The following is a 17,298-nucleotide window of genomic DNA, read 5'->3' on the forward strand; positions in this document are numbered from 1 at the left end:
GAGTTATGTGTCCGGCCGTCTCAAAAAAAGTGGTTTCGAGAAAAACGCGATTAAAATTTTAAGTACTGTAAAATCGTATAATATGTTCATGTACCTTTAATCTGCGATGCCTGCACCATACAATTGGCCTTCTACATCTACGATGTCCTCCTGTTGCTTCTCCTTCTTCCTTCTTTCAAAATTTTACTCAGATATCCCCCCTTAAAGAAGAGACTCCCCCTAAAGCTACGACAGAAGGAATCGCTATGATTGCTGGTGAAAAAGACGTCCCTTGGTACTTGGAAAGATTTTCAAGCTATGCGAAGATCTTACGAATGATAGCATGGGTGTTAAGATTTACTAATAATTCCCGAAGAATCCACGCATCAGTCGGAGGAGAGTTAAGCGCGAAAGAAATCAGTACAGCAGAATTACTCCTCTGTAAATTAGCTCAGAAAGAATCATTCATGGGAGTAAACGATCCACGGCTGCGAGGATTGAACGTCTTCGAAGAAAAGGGAATTATGCGTATTAAAACAGCAGTTTCTAATCGTCAAGACACTTTCTGTTTTAGATATCCTATAGTGTTGGATTCAAAGCACTTATCGACGAGAAGAGTTATCCTGTATACTCATTTGAAACTCAATCACGCTGGAACCGAGATTGTAATGAACAATCTACGGGAGAAGTTTTGGATTCTTCGGTACCGACGAACGGTGCGTTCCATCGTTCACAAGTGTACGGCTTGCCGTCGACACGCAGCGAGGAACATGGAAGCGCCATTTACACCGCTGCCAGAAAATAGAGTACGAGAGGCAGCAGCATTCGAGGTGGTAGGCATCGATTACGCAGGTCCTCTTTTCTTGAAGGAAGGATGTAAGGCCTACATCTGTTTATTTACGTGCGCGGTCTACCGTGCAGTACATTTGGAACTGGTCACATCGTTATCAACGGAGGAATTTATAGAAGCCTTCAGAAGATTTATAGCCAGACGAGGAAGGCCCTCTGTAGTCTATAGCGATAATGGCAGAAATTTCGTAGGACTAGCGAATTTACTACGAAAAATTAATTGGCAGAAAATTCAGCGATATTGCTCTCTTAGTCAAATCGAATGGAATTTCAATCCACCTTCAGCTGCTTGGTGGGGAGGATGGTGGGAGCGCCTCATCCGCATCCTCAAGGATTTGCTGAGGAGAACGCTGAGGAGAACTTCGTTGAGTTACGAAGAGATGAACACGGTCTTATGCAACTGTGAAGCTGTTATGAATTCAAGACCGCTTACTTACATGACAGAAGAGAGTACTGAGACCATGGCAATCACTCCAGACATGTTCATTAGAGACGTCAAGGAAGCTGGCGCTCCCGATTTGGACCAGATCAGCAAGACAAACTTTGCAAAACGAATCCGTTATCGCCAAAGTCTAAAGGAAGAATTGAGAAGGCGTTTTCGCATCCAGTATCTAGGACAATTATCCAGACGGACGAAATGCAAGAGCAGTTTCACGCAGGTTGCAGTGGGCGACGTAGTACTAGTCGGAAACGACACCCAAAGACGTTTGGATTGGCCGCTGGCAATAGTCAAAGAAGTCCTTCCTGGAAAGGACGGACATACCACAGTTGTGAGACTGAAAACGGAAAAGGGAGAATTAATTCGCCCAATACAAAGACTGATCCCGTTGGAGGTGGGTCATCACGCTGAAAAAGCTAGCAGAGTCTGTAAGTCAATCAAAGCTTCGCCTCAGGATGGAGAGAAACCGGAGTCTGCCCCGCAGAAGAAGCAGGAGTCGGTCGTCGAGGAGAAGCCGGAGTCTGTTCCTACAGAAGAAACGGGTCTAAGAACTCGGAGCGGACGACTTATTAAGAAGCCAGAACGATTTAAAGCCTAGCTTCATTTTTTATTTTTTATTTACTTTGCCTCTTTGGATAGGTTGAGTTGCACCCAGATCGTGAGGATGCAGCTCAAGGTGGGAGAGATGTAGAATGCGCGGTTCGCGCCCAAAAGGATATGCGTAACCCGCGCGCAAGGCATCACGGGAGCATTTCCGCTCACGTGTTTGGCCGTTAGTACACCTTTGTTTTTAGTTTTCCCCTCGTTCGCTGCCTTTGTGTCGTGCGCAGTGATACGCGAACGAAGCGAGTTTGGCGCAACAACGCGGTTAATTACATATTAATCACATTTGCGCTATCATTATATGACTTGTAATTAATAGTTTAAGTAAATTTCTTTTTTTATTTCTCTTCAGAGCCTATTGATTATCTTGTAAATAATTTTAGTCTCTCTTTATCCACCATTTTGTAATTTTTTGCTGCCTAACTAATTTGTTTGTCCGAAAATTGCATTGACAAAAATATCATTTCTTGAACTCGTTCAGTTTATTTGGTTGGTCCGAATACAATTTCAGGATTACATTGGGTCAGTTTTTATTTGTCGAATACGGTAACTTGAACGCACTGATAGTGCGCACAAACCGAATGCGTGTATACGAGGTCTGTTCAAAAAGTATCGCGAATTTTGTGTTTTTTCAAAAATTATTTATTTATTCATGAATATCTATTTTGTCCCCTTCAAAGTAATCCCCATCAGATATTATACACTTGTGCCAACGTTTTTTCCAATCCTCGAAGCACTTCAAAAAATTATTTTTTGTGATCTTGTTCAGCTCCTCCTTCGATGCCGTCTTTATCTCCTCAATCGTAGCGTAGTCGTCTTTTCATGGGCCTCTTCAGTTTCGGGAACAAGAAAAAGTCACAGGGGGCCAGATCTGGGGAATACGGTGGCTGCGGCATCATTAGTGTGTTGTTTTTGGTCAAAAATTCGCGCACAAGCAACGATGTGTGAGTAGGGGCGTTATCATGGTGCAATCCATTGGTATGATTGAGCTTTGGTTTCCACGTCATAACCATAAACCCATGATTCGTCACCAGTTATGACCCTCTGGAGCAAATTTGGGTCGTCGCGGACAGAGTCCAACAGCTCCTTAGCAATGTTAATGCGATGCTGTTTTTGGTCGAAATTGAGCAATTTTGGTACGAATTTCGCGGCGACCCGTCTCATGCCCAAATCATTGGTAAAAATCGAATGGCACGAGCCAATCGATATGTTTAGGTCCTCAGCAACCTCTCTAACGGTGATTCGACGATTGGCCAATACTATTTTCTTCACTTCATCAATGTTTTCGTCTGTTGTTGACGTGCTCGGGCGTCCGGCACGCTCTTCGTCGTTCACATCTTCTCGGCCCTCTGAGAACATTTTGTACCACCGATAAACGTTGCTTCGGTCCAAGGTAGCTTCACCATATGCCACAGTCAACATTCGGAATGCGTCCGCGCACTTAATTTTGTTTTTCACACAAAATTTGATACAGATTCTTTGATCCATTTTTTGGAATAGGCAAAAATCGAAGACGAGCCAAAACACGTGCAAGCAAAGCAGCTGTCAAAAATTAACTGAACATTCAAAATGGCCGAACTTGTCGGCATAAGTGAGAGACATGAGTACCAACATAACGCCACAAAAAATCGAAAATCGAATATACGTAACCCGCGGAAATTCAAAATTCGCGATACTTTTTGAACAGACCTCGTATATGTACAGAAAATAGTTTTTATTTTAGAGTCTTTATAAAAAATTTATCCAAATGCATTACATTGCAATATTACTGGAACGTTTCGTTGCAATATAACAAAAAGCGGATATCTTAATGTTATTGCAGCAATGATTCAGCAACGTTTTACAACCACCATACAATATTGCAATATTTTAGTGAAATTATTCTGCAATGTTTCTGCAATCTTTTTGTGCTGTATGGGATCTAAAACAACTTGCAGAGATTGATTTAAAAGATTCAAAAATAACGATTTTGACATGAATGACGATGAGCGCCCTGGTCAATCAAAAAAGTTTGAAGATGGAGAATTGGAGTATAAATACGGCTATTAAACTAATAAATTATAAAATTTCTTCAAAAAGATTCATGTCAGACACTCAAAGACATGTCGGAAACATTCAGAACGCGCTTACAATGATGTTAACGCGCTAACATGCTATAATTTACGATATACATATTATAGAATTTTAGAGATAAAAGCGTTCTGAATACGGGCCTAAATGTCGATGAGTCAACCGTTAGTAAACGCAATGGGAATGATCTAGAAGTTACGAAACTGGGTTCTACATGAATTGAGAGAAAGAGACATTGCGAAACATTTAGCTATTTGTGAATTGTTACTTCAAAGACAAAAACGGAATCGTTTTTGCATCGAATTGTGACTGGCGATGAAAAATGGATTCGTTACGACAATCCTAAGCGCAAGAAATCATGGGTGCGTCCCGACGGAGCACCAACATTAATGCCAAAACAGGATATTTATGGATAGAAGGTTATGCTATGCATTTGGTGGGACCAAGTCGGTGTAGTGTATTATGAGCTGCTGCAACTGAGTTAAATCATCAATGCTGTACATTACCAACGTTACTTACTCGATTTGAATCGAGCACTCTCAAAGAAAAACGCTCGCAATACGCCAAAAGACATGATAAAGTTATTCTTTTTCATGACAACGCTAGACTACATGTTGCAGAACCAGTGAAGGAAATCTAGAAAGCACTTGGATGGAATGTCTTATCTCACCCACTCTATTCACTAGACGTTGCTCCTTCAGATTATTTGTTTCGGTGGATGCAGCACGGTCTTTCTGAGCAACACTTCAGTTATTCTGAAGATATAAAAAAATAGCTGGATAACTGGATCACCTGAATTTTTCTACCGCGGAATTCATTTGTTATCCGAAAAGTGAGAAAAGGTTGTAGCTTTCGATGAACAATACTATGAATAAAATATTATGTATTTTTTTGACGAAATAAGCACGAGTTTTTTAACAAAAAACGGTGAGAATTGGAAAAATATTCCAAGCGGACACTGTCTACTGAGCATGAAGAAGACATGGTAGTAATGTGGCTATGATAGATTTCCTAACCTCAATAGTCGTAAACGCTTAATATCTTAGTTCGGGCGGCAGAACGGCACTTTTTTTTACCAGATTCGTTCATTTCATGCAAAAACGCGTCGAATGAGTGTAGTTTTATTAAAATCTGAAATGAGCGGAGTATTCTATATCTTTATCTTAATGATTTATTCACATTTAACAATAGTTTTAATGCGCTTATTTTGCAATACCAAAAGTATTGTAGAGAGAAACAATACATTCTTATATGGACCAATAGAATCTTCAAAGAATTAAAGTTTTATATTAATAAAAGTAATGCATTTTCTTTAATCTGAACCGAAATGCCAACAACTTTTCTATTGGCTATTTCGACCGCCATCTTGCACCTAGTTGCCTGTAGTTCAATAAGTTGATTATTAGTATATGGTTAATAGGTCCGCACGCACACACGCACGTACGCATGCACGCACGCACGCACGCACGCACGCATTATGCATGGTCAATGTGATGTTGCAAACGCTTTGAAGCGTTTTTTAATTGATCAGTTTGTAAAATTCTTTTTTCTAATTAATCCATCAAACGCTTCAAAGCATTTATAGCGAGATTTTGACCACAGCCCTAGCGTAGTATTAATAGCGTTTAACCAAAGAGATATATTCGTCGAGGTTAAGTTAATATAGAGGATTCTGTTTTCAATCAACAATCAAACTTTTCTCTGTAATATAAATTTTTAGAGTTTTGTAAAGTATTTGTAACGTAAATTTTTAATTTTCTCGTAATAAATAACAGAATGCAATCTCAATTGCAATCTTTATGATGGCTTGCCGCTAGACCAGGGTAAACAATGTAGACTAGATTAAAAAATTAATAGTTACACTGAATAAATTAATCAGATAAAAGGAAGAATTCTTGAGCATCCGTTGTCGATTTGGGAAGAAGCGTATGTAAAGCGTATAAATGTACACCTAATAAGGAATCTTAAGCATCTGCAGGGGAATACCCTACCATGCTATACCGCAATAGTAACTTTTTTCCGTACACGGGAATTAAAAATCGCCAGTAACAAGATACCTCTGACTTTCACATTTGTAATAAAATCAAATACACAAGTTAAACTTCGCAGAAACTTTGAAAAGTTAAAAATGATACACAAGCAAAAATTACGTTCTCTTAGCCTAGTGGCAAGCCATCAATTGCAGAGATTGAAATTGAGATTGCATTTACTATAATAAAATTTGAAATGCATATGTGTGTATTACGTACGTACGTTTACTGTGCGAAATTCTAAAGAGAAAAAAGTTTGATGCCGAGAACAAAATCCCTTCAAACATTAATCTAATCTTGACGAATGTTAAACGCTAGCAACGCTAGAATCGTTCACGAATCTGTAAACGCTACCAATACACTACCTCGAAAAGAAAGCCCATGGCACATATAAAAACGTAAGGCCGTAACACGTAAGCAGTAAGAAAATCGTAAGATTAGATTCGCTATTGGCTTTACGGTCTCTACCGTGATGGGCAATTCGCTTACTGATTATGTCTTATGGTCTTACGTTTTTATATGTTGCATTCAGCCATGGGCTGAATAGCGTTGATAGCACGCAGTTGTGACATAACACGCTACCATTAGTGACATTATGTTTGTTAGCGCTATCTGCAGCTCCGCGAACAGTTTCTAGTGCTAAATAGCGTCTCCCCATATGCACCCAAAAAATTGTTCGTTACATTTGATCAAATGTTACATACTGATTATTAAAGCCTATTGACAGTACTTTCATATACATCAGCAATTACTTTCGGCTATATTAAAATAGCACAAATATTGACCTCTCCCCATGACGCAAGTAGATAGACATGGAGTGCTTTCCAATTACAATATCCCTAGATACTTTTGTGCACATGGCGACACAAGTTGCGTTCCAATTGTTTGTTATCATCGACACTACACATCTGTACTCAGGCTGCGTTGCACTTAACGCTTGCAACGTTCGCGAATATCGTTTGTCCATGTTTAACATTTGATAATCGACAAGGATAAAATGATTCCACGAGCGTTGTGAGCATTACGTGGAACGCAGCCTCAGTCAAGGGCTGTGTAAGCTTGTATTTTCTAGTGACAATTACATGTTACTAACTGCGGCGGCTATAAATGAGATTGGAAGACGTTGAGTGGCCGGTACTTTTACTTTTTGTTTAATATGCAAAAAACTATATTTAATCTAACTATCCGAAATTGATCTCAACCACAGTATAACTACATACAGTAGCTGTCGCCTTCTTTGATGTCGGTAGTCACCGATCACGTGACTGTCAGTCATTCTACAGCTATCACTTCCGTTCAGAACTGAATTAACAACATCCTCACTTATTTTAGAACAAAGGTTTGAAACTTTCGCCTAGTAAGTCCAAATACATTATATTTTCTCAAACCAAAAAATACGCGGATGCTTCTGAATTAACTATTAATAACTATTATATCTAGAACCCAATCACATTAATTCCTTGGAGCTTTGCTAGATGACAAACTCACAGGCAACTCGCAGTTAAAAGTTCTCATTGAAAAAGGTATAAAAAATCGTTAACATCAATTCATCGTTATTCGGTAAAAGAGAGTCACACCGGCCTTTTCCTCACTATCTATAGAGTAACTCTAAGAAGTGCGGTTGAATACGACTCGCAGATCTCATGGAATACAGAATCGGTGAATTTTATTAAACTCTTCTGGGTTCAATGCAAGGCCATACAACTGTCAGGAAGACATTGGGTTACCGTGCCTCTACCTATTAACGCTATGTTAAACAAAGCTAGAGAACCTCCCCTATATCACAGATTCAATTTAGCTGTCTCTAAGTACTTGTATAAGTCCATGGCCAATAAGTTCAGTATTTCATATGAAGCGGTAATAAGAATACGCAGCTTCCCAAAAGAACCGCAGAGCAGAGGCCATCAAGTGCTCCAAACTTTTTAAGTCTTATGTCACTTGCAAATCTAAGATTATGTACCATAACACATATCCCCCGGCTTTTTGGCACAAGTATGAGGTAACGACTAAACCATTTCTTATGTGAAGACCATGTTGAAGTGCGACAAAAAGGAGCACTCATTCCATCGCAGCCGATTTCCACTCTAAACCATCTGAACTTAGACAGGACACAATCTCTATTTATACAAATGGAGCCAGGCGAGGCTGTAGAAGCCGGCATTTACTTTCCGGACCTTGGAATTTCTATCTGACAAACTCCCTGGCGTGACATCAATTTTTTCAGCAGAATTCTAGGCTATATCAAGCCACGCTCCTGGCCTGGGATTGCAAAAACAATATTATTTTATTTTCCGACTCCAAAAGCACCCTTGTTGCAATAAACAATAACAGATATATACAGAATAACTATTATACATTATTTATTATATCAGGCAAAATATTCTGAACGCCTCAAAAGAGGAAATAGAAATCACGCTTTTTTAGGTCTCGTTGCATTCAGGTATCCCAGAAAACGAGAAGGTGGATAAAATTGGCAAACAGGCTTCTACGAAAGGATACTTCCCCCCCCCCTCTCCGACCTTCAGGATATCCCATGAGGACATGTTCATTGAATCAAGAAATTCGATAGAAATACAGTTTGCAAACTATCTGAAATCAGCAGCTGAATACAAAGACACATTTCATTATGGACATTTTCTCATGAAATCCACTAAAACTTGGTTCGACAAAATTTGATTAAGCAGGAAAGAAATTGTAACGATTAACCGCCTCAAATCTAACCTCAATGGTAGTCTACAGAATGAATTGTGGACTCCCCGGCGTGTTCCTGTGGAGCTGAAATACAAGATATTAACCATGTAATTTTCCAATGTAGTACTTATAGTCACAAATCTTTTCACCTTCAAAATTACTGTCGATCTAAATTTCTCGGATCTCCCGAAATTTACCGCGCCCTTTCCCATCCCACTTCCAAATTCTGCAGACTCCTTATGGCCTCCTTTATGAAGAGGCCTCATTTACTTGATAATTCCCTCTCTCCCATGACGCGCGACCACCGGTGGCAACAGGCGCCCGGTTTGAGAGGACAGCTTCTCCCACTTCTAAAACTTCACAATCGATTTCCGTGAAAGCGGACATATACCTTTAACAAGGCGGACACTCAATGGTTCAATACCAACCAGGTTGCAGAGCCAATAAAAAGAGAGCTAATAAAGAGAGAAGAAGAAGATATATAGCATTTATATAGAGATATACAAGGTGTGTCCCAAAATTTTCCGAACTTTTGAAATAAAACAACAACGGTTTACTTTTTTTTTCAAATTCAAATTTGTTTATTCAAAGTAGTCCCCATCGGACTCAATACAACGTTTGGCACGATCTAAAAGCATTTCGAATGAGTGTTTTATGTCGTTCAAAGGTATGTCCTTCAGAATAGTGGTACAAGCCCTTTGGATGTCTTCTACGTCCACATACCGCTTTCCTTTCATGGACAAATGCATTTTGCCGAATAGGTAGAAGTCACAAGGTGCCATATCAGGTGAATACGGGGAATGGTTGATTGTTAAAATGTCATTTTTAGTCAAAAAATCAGTGACAAGTGTCGAACGGTGAGATGGCGCATTATCGTGTAACAAGCGCCAACTTCCTTCTTCGCGATATTCTGGCCGAATACGACGAATGCGGTGCACCAAACGCTTCAAAACGCTTACATAGAATACAGCATTAACTGTTTGGCCTGCTGGAACGAATTCTTTGTGCACAATACCCTTGGAATCATAAAAACAAATGAGCATTGTCTTCACTTTTGACTTCTCAAAACGCGATTTTTTGGGTTTTGGGTCGTTTCGCGCCTTCCATTCCGCGCTTTGACGCTTGGTTTCTGGATCGTATTGAAAACACCACGTCTCGTCACCAGTAACAATGCTATAAAGGAAGTTTTGGTCCTTTTTGGCTTCCTTAATAATGTCCTTTGAATGTTGAATTCGAAGCATTTTTTGGTCGTCAGTCAACTTGTGTGGAACAAATCGTGCACAGACTTTTTGTAGGCCCAAATGTTCGGTCAAAATGCGATAAATCGTTGATTTGGGGATGTTCAATTCCATTTCCATGTATCTCACTGAAGATTTTGGCTCATGCTTGATGAAATTACGCACAACTTCGATGGAATTTTCGTTAATTGTCGATTTTGGGCGACCTGTATGTGCGTCGTCATTTATGTCCTCACGACCGTTCTTGAATCGCGTATACCACTCATAAACACTGGTACGGGCTACACAATTATCACCATAAACTTGTTTCATCAAATTATGGGTTTCGGTAAATGTTTTACCAAGTTTAAAACAAAACTTAATATTGGCTCTTTGTTCGAAGTTCATTCTCGTACCGATGTATACAACATACTGACACTTGAGACGCCATAACTTCGTTTCCACTGAACCAAATGTCATGAAATTTTCACTGGAAGTCAGGTAGGGATGTACCTTTCAAACGCGCAATCGAACACACAGATGGCGCCACCCGACCTATCCCTATTGAAAAAGTTCGGAAAATTTTGGGACGCACCTTGTAGAAAGACGACGTACAGCTGTTGCAATTGCTAATATCAGAGAGAAACCTGAGAGTGGATGCTATCCAGTATTATTTCTTTTTTAATAATTGTATATTAGCAGAGAGAAATCTGAAAGTGGACATTCCGACCTTTTTCGCGCACCAACCTCATAGGGTAATGTCCACGTTTTTGTGATTCTTTTCCATACTATTACGTGGATTAGATAAAGACGAATAATCAACTTTGATTACAAGGTTTGGTACACGAAAAAGACCGGGATGTCCACTTTCAGGTTTCTCTCTGCTAATATACAATTATTAAAAAAGAAACAATACCGGATAGCATTTCCAAAAATTGCAGCGAACATGGTTTTTTCTTTGTTTTGCAAAGAAATTAATTTTGGAAAATATATGATTTCAAGAACATGACATGACATGTCATGTATTTTAGCGATGTTTGCTATTAGTTAAACAAACAAAGGAATTTTTGCAATACTGTTTATCAGATACGGTGGGGTGTACAGGAATTAAAAGGTTGCAACATTTTTTTTTATGGTTTTCGGCAAAATTATCAAAATGCGAGCACTGTTTGCGGAGCGGTTAGGATAGCTATCAACGAGATGACGGAATCAAAATATACAAGGTGTAAGTAAATATATATGTAAGTAAATATTTTATAATTATAATATTTTGTATATTAGGGTAAGTATTCTGCTCATATAATGTTTCTACTTACTTGAACAAGATATATAAATGTTTCTCTAATATCTTCAGATTTGAGAGAACAATTTTTTAACTTCAGAAACCAAGACACGCCGCAGTACGTATAATATACGATCAAAGGGAAGATGGATTAAGGTATTTGCGAATAAGGTAAACTTCTTTGGAAAACAATCTGTCATACGTATTTATAAAAATATTTCTATATTTCGCAATATAATTGTTTTGACGCTTATACTACTGTAGAAATTTTCTCAAGAATAGATAAACGCAAATTACCCATATGAACAGGAGCATTTGAATAATAAATATGATTGGAAACGAGACCGTTTATATTAAAACTTGAAATACGAAGCGCCTTACCGGTCCGAGTGTTAAGATGTTGAATTACTATATAATATACATTCATTTAAATTGAATTAATTTTCAGAAATAAATTGCGATCCGATGAAATTATTGGATTCACACAATCAATCTGAAACAAATAATCCCCCTAAAATTTCCCAAATCTTAAAAAACTGTAATAAACTTATTGCCTCGGCCGGGAGTCGAACAGATTTCTTGCATTCCGTGCGAGCGTCCTAAGCCTTTAGACTACCGAGACCTTAGCAACATTCTTCGCAATAACCGATATGTATAGAGAGTTTATTACAATTTTATAAGATTTGGGAAATTTTAAGGCGCTTCGTATTTCAAATTTGATTAATAGTTTATGTAATTTATCATTTGAAGAAGCTGTAATATCAATATGTATACAGGCAATATCAATCTTTTATTACAGGTAATATTAATCTTTCAAGAAGTATTTTGCTACATGTAACATTTTTATTATATGAGCCAAATATCGATTTATCATCTTCAGCCTTAAAAAGTGAACAATGTAATCTAAGAAAAGTAGACGTTGCTATGTAGTTTACATTCACTTTGTCAGAGGGCAGTAGTACACAGCAACATTTTGCGGTTACAGATTTTGTTCCATCATGTCCTCTCTCACGTTTCTCTTTGCTGTATATACTATAGCTATAATATATACAGTAGCGCAACTCTCCTAATTTTATGTTGGCCAAAATGGAGTGCGCATGCGTAAAATAAGTAAGTTTAATAGTAAGTTTTGCGAGGAATTTTGACAGAGTAAAAAAAATGAAAAGAGAAAAAAGTTTAGGTGGTAACCGTGGCAACGCTAGGTAACTTACTTATTTCACGCATGCGCATGTCAACATTAATCTCAAAGGTGCCAACAGAGAGTGCGCTATTGTATATACTGTGCTATAGCAGTGCTGCTAGACATGCCCCGCACTCGACATGCGCGCAGTCTAAAGCGCTAGTAGAGTATCTAATCCGTTCGTGAAACTGGCATCCTTAGTCGCCCTAAAGAGAAATAAAATTATAAATATATAGAAATTAGACATACCTCTTATTGTGAGGTATCAACTTCTACATTAACATTATTTACATTATCTATGTGAGAAGCTGATTCAGCATGCCTTGATAAATTATATGAACAACATTTAAACAAAATATTACAAATTTTACATTAAGCTTTATTGTCATTCTCTGCCAACGAATCTTTAAAGATATTTTTGTCTAATCAAGATCTTTTAAATTTTCGGATATATATACCTTTTTTTGGATCTTTTTCCTGACTCCATTGTGATTCATTTTCTGACCTAAAATACTTTACCTCATTTCTATTTTTCCCTTGAGATTCCTCGCACTTCCTGTTGTCTGGTTTGGCGCGCAAACTTCGCGATTCACACGACACAACATCGTTACTTTAACCTAATGGTTACAGTACTGCGCGCTAAGCTCTACTATAGTATATATCATGTGTACTATATATTTCGAGTGAAATTTTCCTCAAAGAGGAAGTTTTGGAACGTAGTGACAATATATACAGTAGCGCAACTCTCCCAATTTGGTGTGACCAAAATGAAGTGCGCATGCGCGAAATAAGCAAGTTGCCCCGTCTCATTTCTTCCTTCTTTATTGCTTTCTTTCTATTTAAATGACTGTTTCAATGTTCCATTTAAAGAGCTTTAAGAGATTTAAGAGAGCAGAAATTTAGAGGGAAATATAACCTACATTATCCATTTGGTAGTGTTATGTGAGAAACCTCAAGAGAGTAGTCTTGTAAAATATCTCTTCATTTTGTTCATTAATAAAACATTCCCTTTTAATATTTTAACATGCAGGACTTTGTATCTTACGTATACTACATGGGCTGAAAAGTCCCGGGATTTTTAATGAAAACAAGCGTTTTTTGAGCAAAAAATTATATTTATTCCTCAACATAGTTGCCTTCGAGGGCGATACACTTAGTATAGCGATTTTCCAATATTTCGATGCCCTTTCTGTAGTACGAAACGTTCAAGCGTTTCGTTCCTTCGAAATACGCCTCGATTTCCGCGATGACTTCCTCATTCGATCTGAATCTCTTTCCCTGAAGCCACCGCTTGAGGTGTGGGAACAGATAATAGTCGCTGGGGGCCAAGTCTAGAGAATACGGTGGGTGAGCAACCAATTCGAATCGTAATTGGTCCAATTTGGCCATCGCTTTCAAGGACGTGTGTGACGGTGCGTTATCGTGATGGTACAGAACGAAGGCGAAAGTAGCGTCATTCAAACGACTGTAGCTTGTAAACGAATGGACGAAATGTCATGAAACTTCATACATAAACTAGTGACAGATGAGCCTCTCGAAATGAGTCATGTTTATTTTCTAGTGGCGCTAGAAATTGAAAAATCCCGGGATTTTTCAGCCCATGTAGTACATTATGTCAATATAATTATCAAAATTATTTTAATATATATTGTATTAATTAATATATATCTTTTCTATATAAAATATATTAAATTTTTTATTTATTGTATTTTTAATTTATTTTTTGGACATATACATATATATAAATTTTCTTTTATATCAATTCAAAACATTTTTGTAGAATATATTTACAATTAATATATGAATATTTCTCTTTATAAATATATGTTTTAAAAGTAATTTAATATTTTTTCCTAATATTTTTCTACATTTTCTCTTTATTTTTCAGTATATTTATAATTTATTTTTATTAATTTTTGTTAGGTTCAGATTATTTCATTGTAATAATAGGTTTATTCGCGTTGCATGCTCTAATATGCTCCTATAACAGCTCTTACTCACTCCAACGCATCTGTTGGAATACGACGCAAATAACTTTAGTGAGTTTTGACAGAGCGAAAAAAGGATGAAAAGAGAAAGAAGTTTAGGTGGTAACCATGGCAACCTAAGTAACTTGCTTATTTCGCGCATGCGCACTCCATTTTGGCCAACACTTACATAAAGGTGCCGACAGGGAGTTGCACTATGTACTGTGATGTAGCTTAAACAATTAAAGCTTAAACACAATAAGCACAAGCAATAGGCACAGGAAATAACAAGCTGTCCAATTAGAGCTCTGAGATATAATATCGACTTGCACACAAGAGCTCTAATTGGACGGTTCGTTACTCACTGTTGCCTGTGCCTATTGTGTTTAAGCCTTTACTCAAAAGAATATATAACACAACAAGGTTATAGATTCGACTAGTGATGGGAGATGACAAGAATTCGTCTGCTTTAGTAAACTTTGTGCGCATGCGTAAAATGACGTGCAGCTCGATCGAATGATGGATAGTAATAAATTATTCCTCTTTTAACCTCTAAGGTACTGTACGTCATTATAGTGACTTTCTCGAATGCTATTTCTCCGAATAATATGTTGGTATTCATATGATAAATCGGCTGCAAACATAATAAAAGACAAAATTTATTATTATTCATGAACACACTATGTATCTTTAATAAAAACTTTTCTTTTCTCCCTACAACTTTCTTAACATCGTTATTAGGGGTCTTATAATACCATGAAATATGTACGTCATTTAAGACTGCTCAGCTTTACGCATGTGCACGAAGTTTCCTAGAGCAGACGAATTCTTGTCATCTCCCATCACTGGATTCGACGTATAAATGAAAAGTGAGGTTATGACGCAATATATGAATTAAAATACGGGAGAGAGAATGTTGTCGAGGAATGAAAAAAAGCGTTTACCTAATGATGAAAGTAAGCGTGAGGATGATAGATATTACAGGAAAAAGCATCACGATGATCGTAAGAATGAAAAACACATTTCAAGATCCGCTGTGCGAAGCGACCAGAAAATACGCAAGATTTTCGATGACGCGAGAAATTCTCTGTTACGAAACTCGTCCTCGGAAAGTGGTCATGAAAATAGCAACGAGGATTCGTATTTCAGTAAATATAAACACGAATTGAATAAGATTTTCACGGCAAATCCGAATCTCGTCCATGACATTGTGGATTTTTGGAAATTCGTCGAGAAATACGAGTCTGTTAAGAAACAATTAAGCGATAATGATGAATCTGAGATTAATTCTGTTCTAAATTCCATCGGGCTGCCACAAAAGTATCACAAGTCTCACTGTCTAAACTTCAAGCTTAATTTGTCCTATGGAGAATTGTTTGCCAGAGTCCTGGAAACAAAACCATCGATCGAATTACGACTGCTCAAGTTCAGAGATGTGGTACTCTTATACTTAGACTTTAAACAAAAGGAGAAATTTGCCAAATTAAAAAAACTCCGAGACACCCAAGCTAACTTACCAGTTGCACGATACAAAGAAAAAATTGTCGAAATGGTAAAGACAGAGAAGGTAATTATCATAGCAGGAGACACTGGTTGTGGAAAATCTACTCAAATCCCTCGATACTTATACGAAGCTGGTTTTCAAAAGATTGGTAATGTCAGCTTAAATATTTTATATCGTTTTATTATTTATATATATATATATATATATATATATATATATATATATATATATTTATATATGTATATTGCAAAATGTAATTTTTCTTCAATTCATTTGTAATACTTGTATAGCATGCACGCAACCCCGAAGAATAGCATGCATCTCCTTAGCAAAGCGAGTTGCTTTTGAAACATTGAGCGATAATCTTAGTACAGTTGGATATCAGATACGTTTTGAGAAACAAAGAAATCAAGAGACAAACATTACATTTATAACAGAGGGTTTATTGTTGCGTCAGGTAAATATCTAAATATCTGCAAATTAGTAAGTAAAGAAAAATAGTCTCGACAAATTTTATAGAATACAAATCATCGTTTCATTTAGGTGTCAAGTGAGTCGACTTCACTTGCATATGATGTGATAGTTTTGGACGAGGTGCATGAACGTCACCTGCACGGAGATTTTTTACTCGGCATAATGAAATGTATCATTTATCAAAAATCCGATTTAAAATTAGTTTTAATGTCTGCCACTATCAATATAGAACTTTTTAATAATTATTTTGCAAAGGAAAATGTTAAAATAATAGAAGTAAGTAAATAAGTAAGTGCATGTGCGCGCGCGCGCGCGCGCGTGTGTGTGTACATCTGTATGTATGTATATATATACATACACGAGTATACACTTCAGAATATAATATTTTAATAATTTTAAAAGCTTATATATAATCACATCAATGCAATTTTAAATACTTCAGTATAAATTAAATGTCAAGTATCCTACTAAGATTTTTCATGTATTTTCTTCAAAGGTACCTGGAAGATTATATCCCATTCAATTGTTATATCGTCCTGTAACTGTACAAGATCTCAGATACAAAAATGATCGATTTAATCCCAGCCCATACGTGCAAATTATGCAAATAATTGATCAAAAATATCCAGGTAAGGAAACTTATATTTTATGTTATAATAATACCTAATAATAAATAATAGTAATGTAAAATCAAAAAGTTATGATAAGGAATAAAAGTAAGATTATTTTATATTCATTAAATTTTATTTAAAATTATCTCATACAAATATAAATTAAAATAATCACAACGATAGAAATATTTCAGTTAATGAGAAAGGCGATTTATTAATGTTTTTGAGCGGAATAAGTGAAATTACTGCAGTCGTAGATGCTGCTAAGGAATATAGTATAAAAAAAAATAACTGGATAGTTTTACCACTTCACAGTACTCTCTCTATCATTGAACAAGACAAGGTATACTTCTGCGATACTATTTTGACAAATTACTTTCATATATGCGTGTGTATATATGT

General features: G+C 37.0%; 2 protein-coding genes across 3 annotated transcripts in view; one reads left to right on the forward strand and one right to left on the reverse strand.

Annotated features, from left to right (window-relative positions):
* Positions 1-13,456: 13,456 nt before the first annotated feature.
* Positions 13,457-17,298, reverse strand: part of LOC108748448 (histone-lysine N-methyltransferase SETMAR-like) — a 16,033-nt gene continuing 12,191 nt past the window's right edge. Inside the window, exon 3 of the mRNA XM_018486634.1 lies at positions 13,457-13,731. Coding sequence (XP_018342136.1) covers positions 13,457-13,731 — 275 coding nt within the window. The remainder of the gene's footprint in view (positions 13,732-17,298) is intronic.
* Positions 15,163-17,298, forward strand: part of LOC108748465 (probable ATP-dependent RNA helicase DHX34) — a 5,454-nt gene continuing 3,318 nt past the window's right edge. The window contains exons 1-5 of one of the 2 annotated variants that reach the window (XM_018486653.1): positions 15,163-15,959; positions 16,102-16,268; positions 16,355-16,561; positions 16,782-16,914; positions 17,091-17,239. In XM_018486653.1, the coding sequence (XP_018342155.1) occupies positions 15,221-15,959; positions 16,102-16,268; positions 16,355-16,561; positions 16,782-16,914; positions 17,091-17,239 (1,395 nt within the window). In that variant the 5' untranslated portion in view covers positions 15,163-15,220. The remainder of the gene's footprint in view (positions 15,960-16,101; positions 16,269-16,354; positions 16,562-16,781; positions 16,915-17,090; positions 17,240-17,298) is intronic. The other variant, XM_018486654.1, reaches the window with a different exon arrangement.

This window comes from Trachymyrmex septentrionalis, unplaced genomic scaffold, assembly GCF_001594115.1.
Source record: "Trachymyrmex septentrionalis isolate Tsep2-gDNA-1 unplaced genomic scaffold, Tsep1.0 scaffold220, whole genome shotgun sequence".
Taxonomy (NCBI): Eukaryota; Metazoa; Arthropoda; class Insecta; order Hymenoptera; family Formicidae; genus Trachymyrmex; species Trachymyrmex septentrionalis.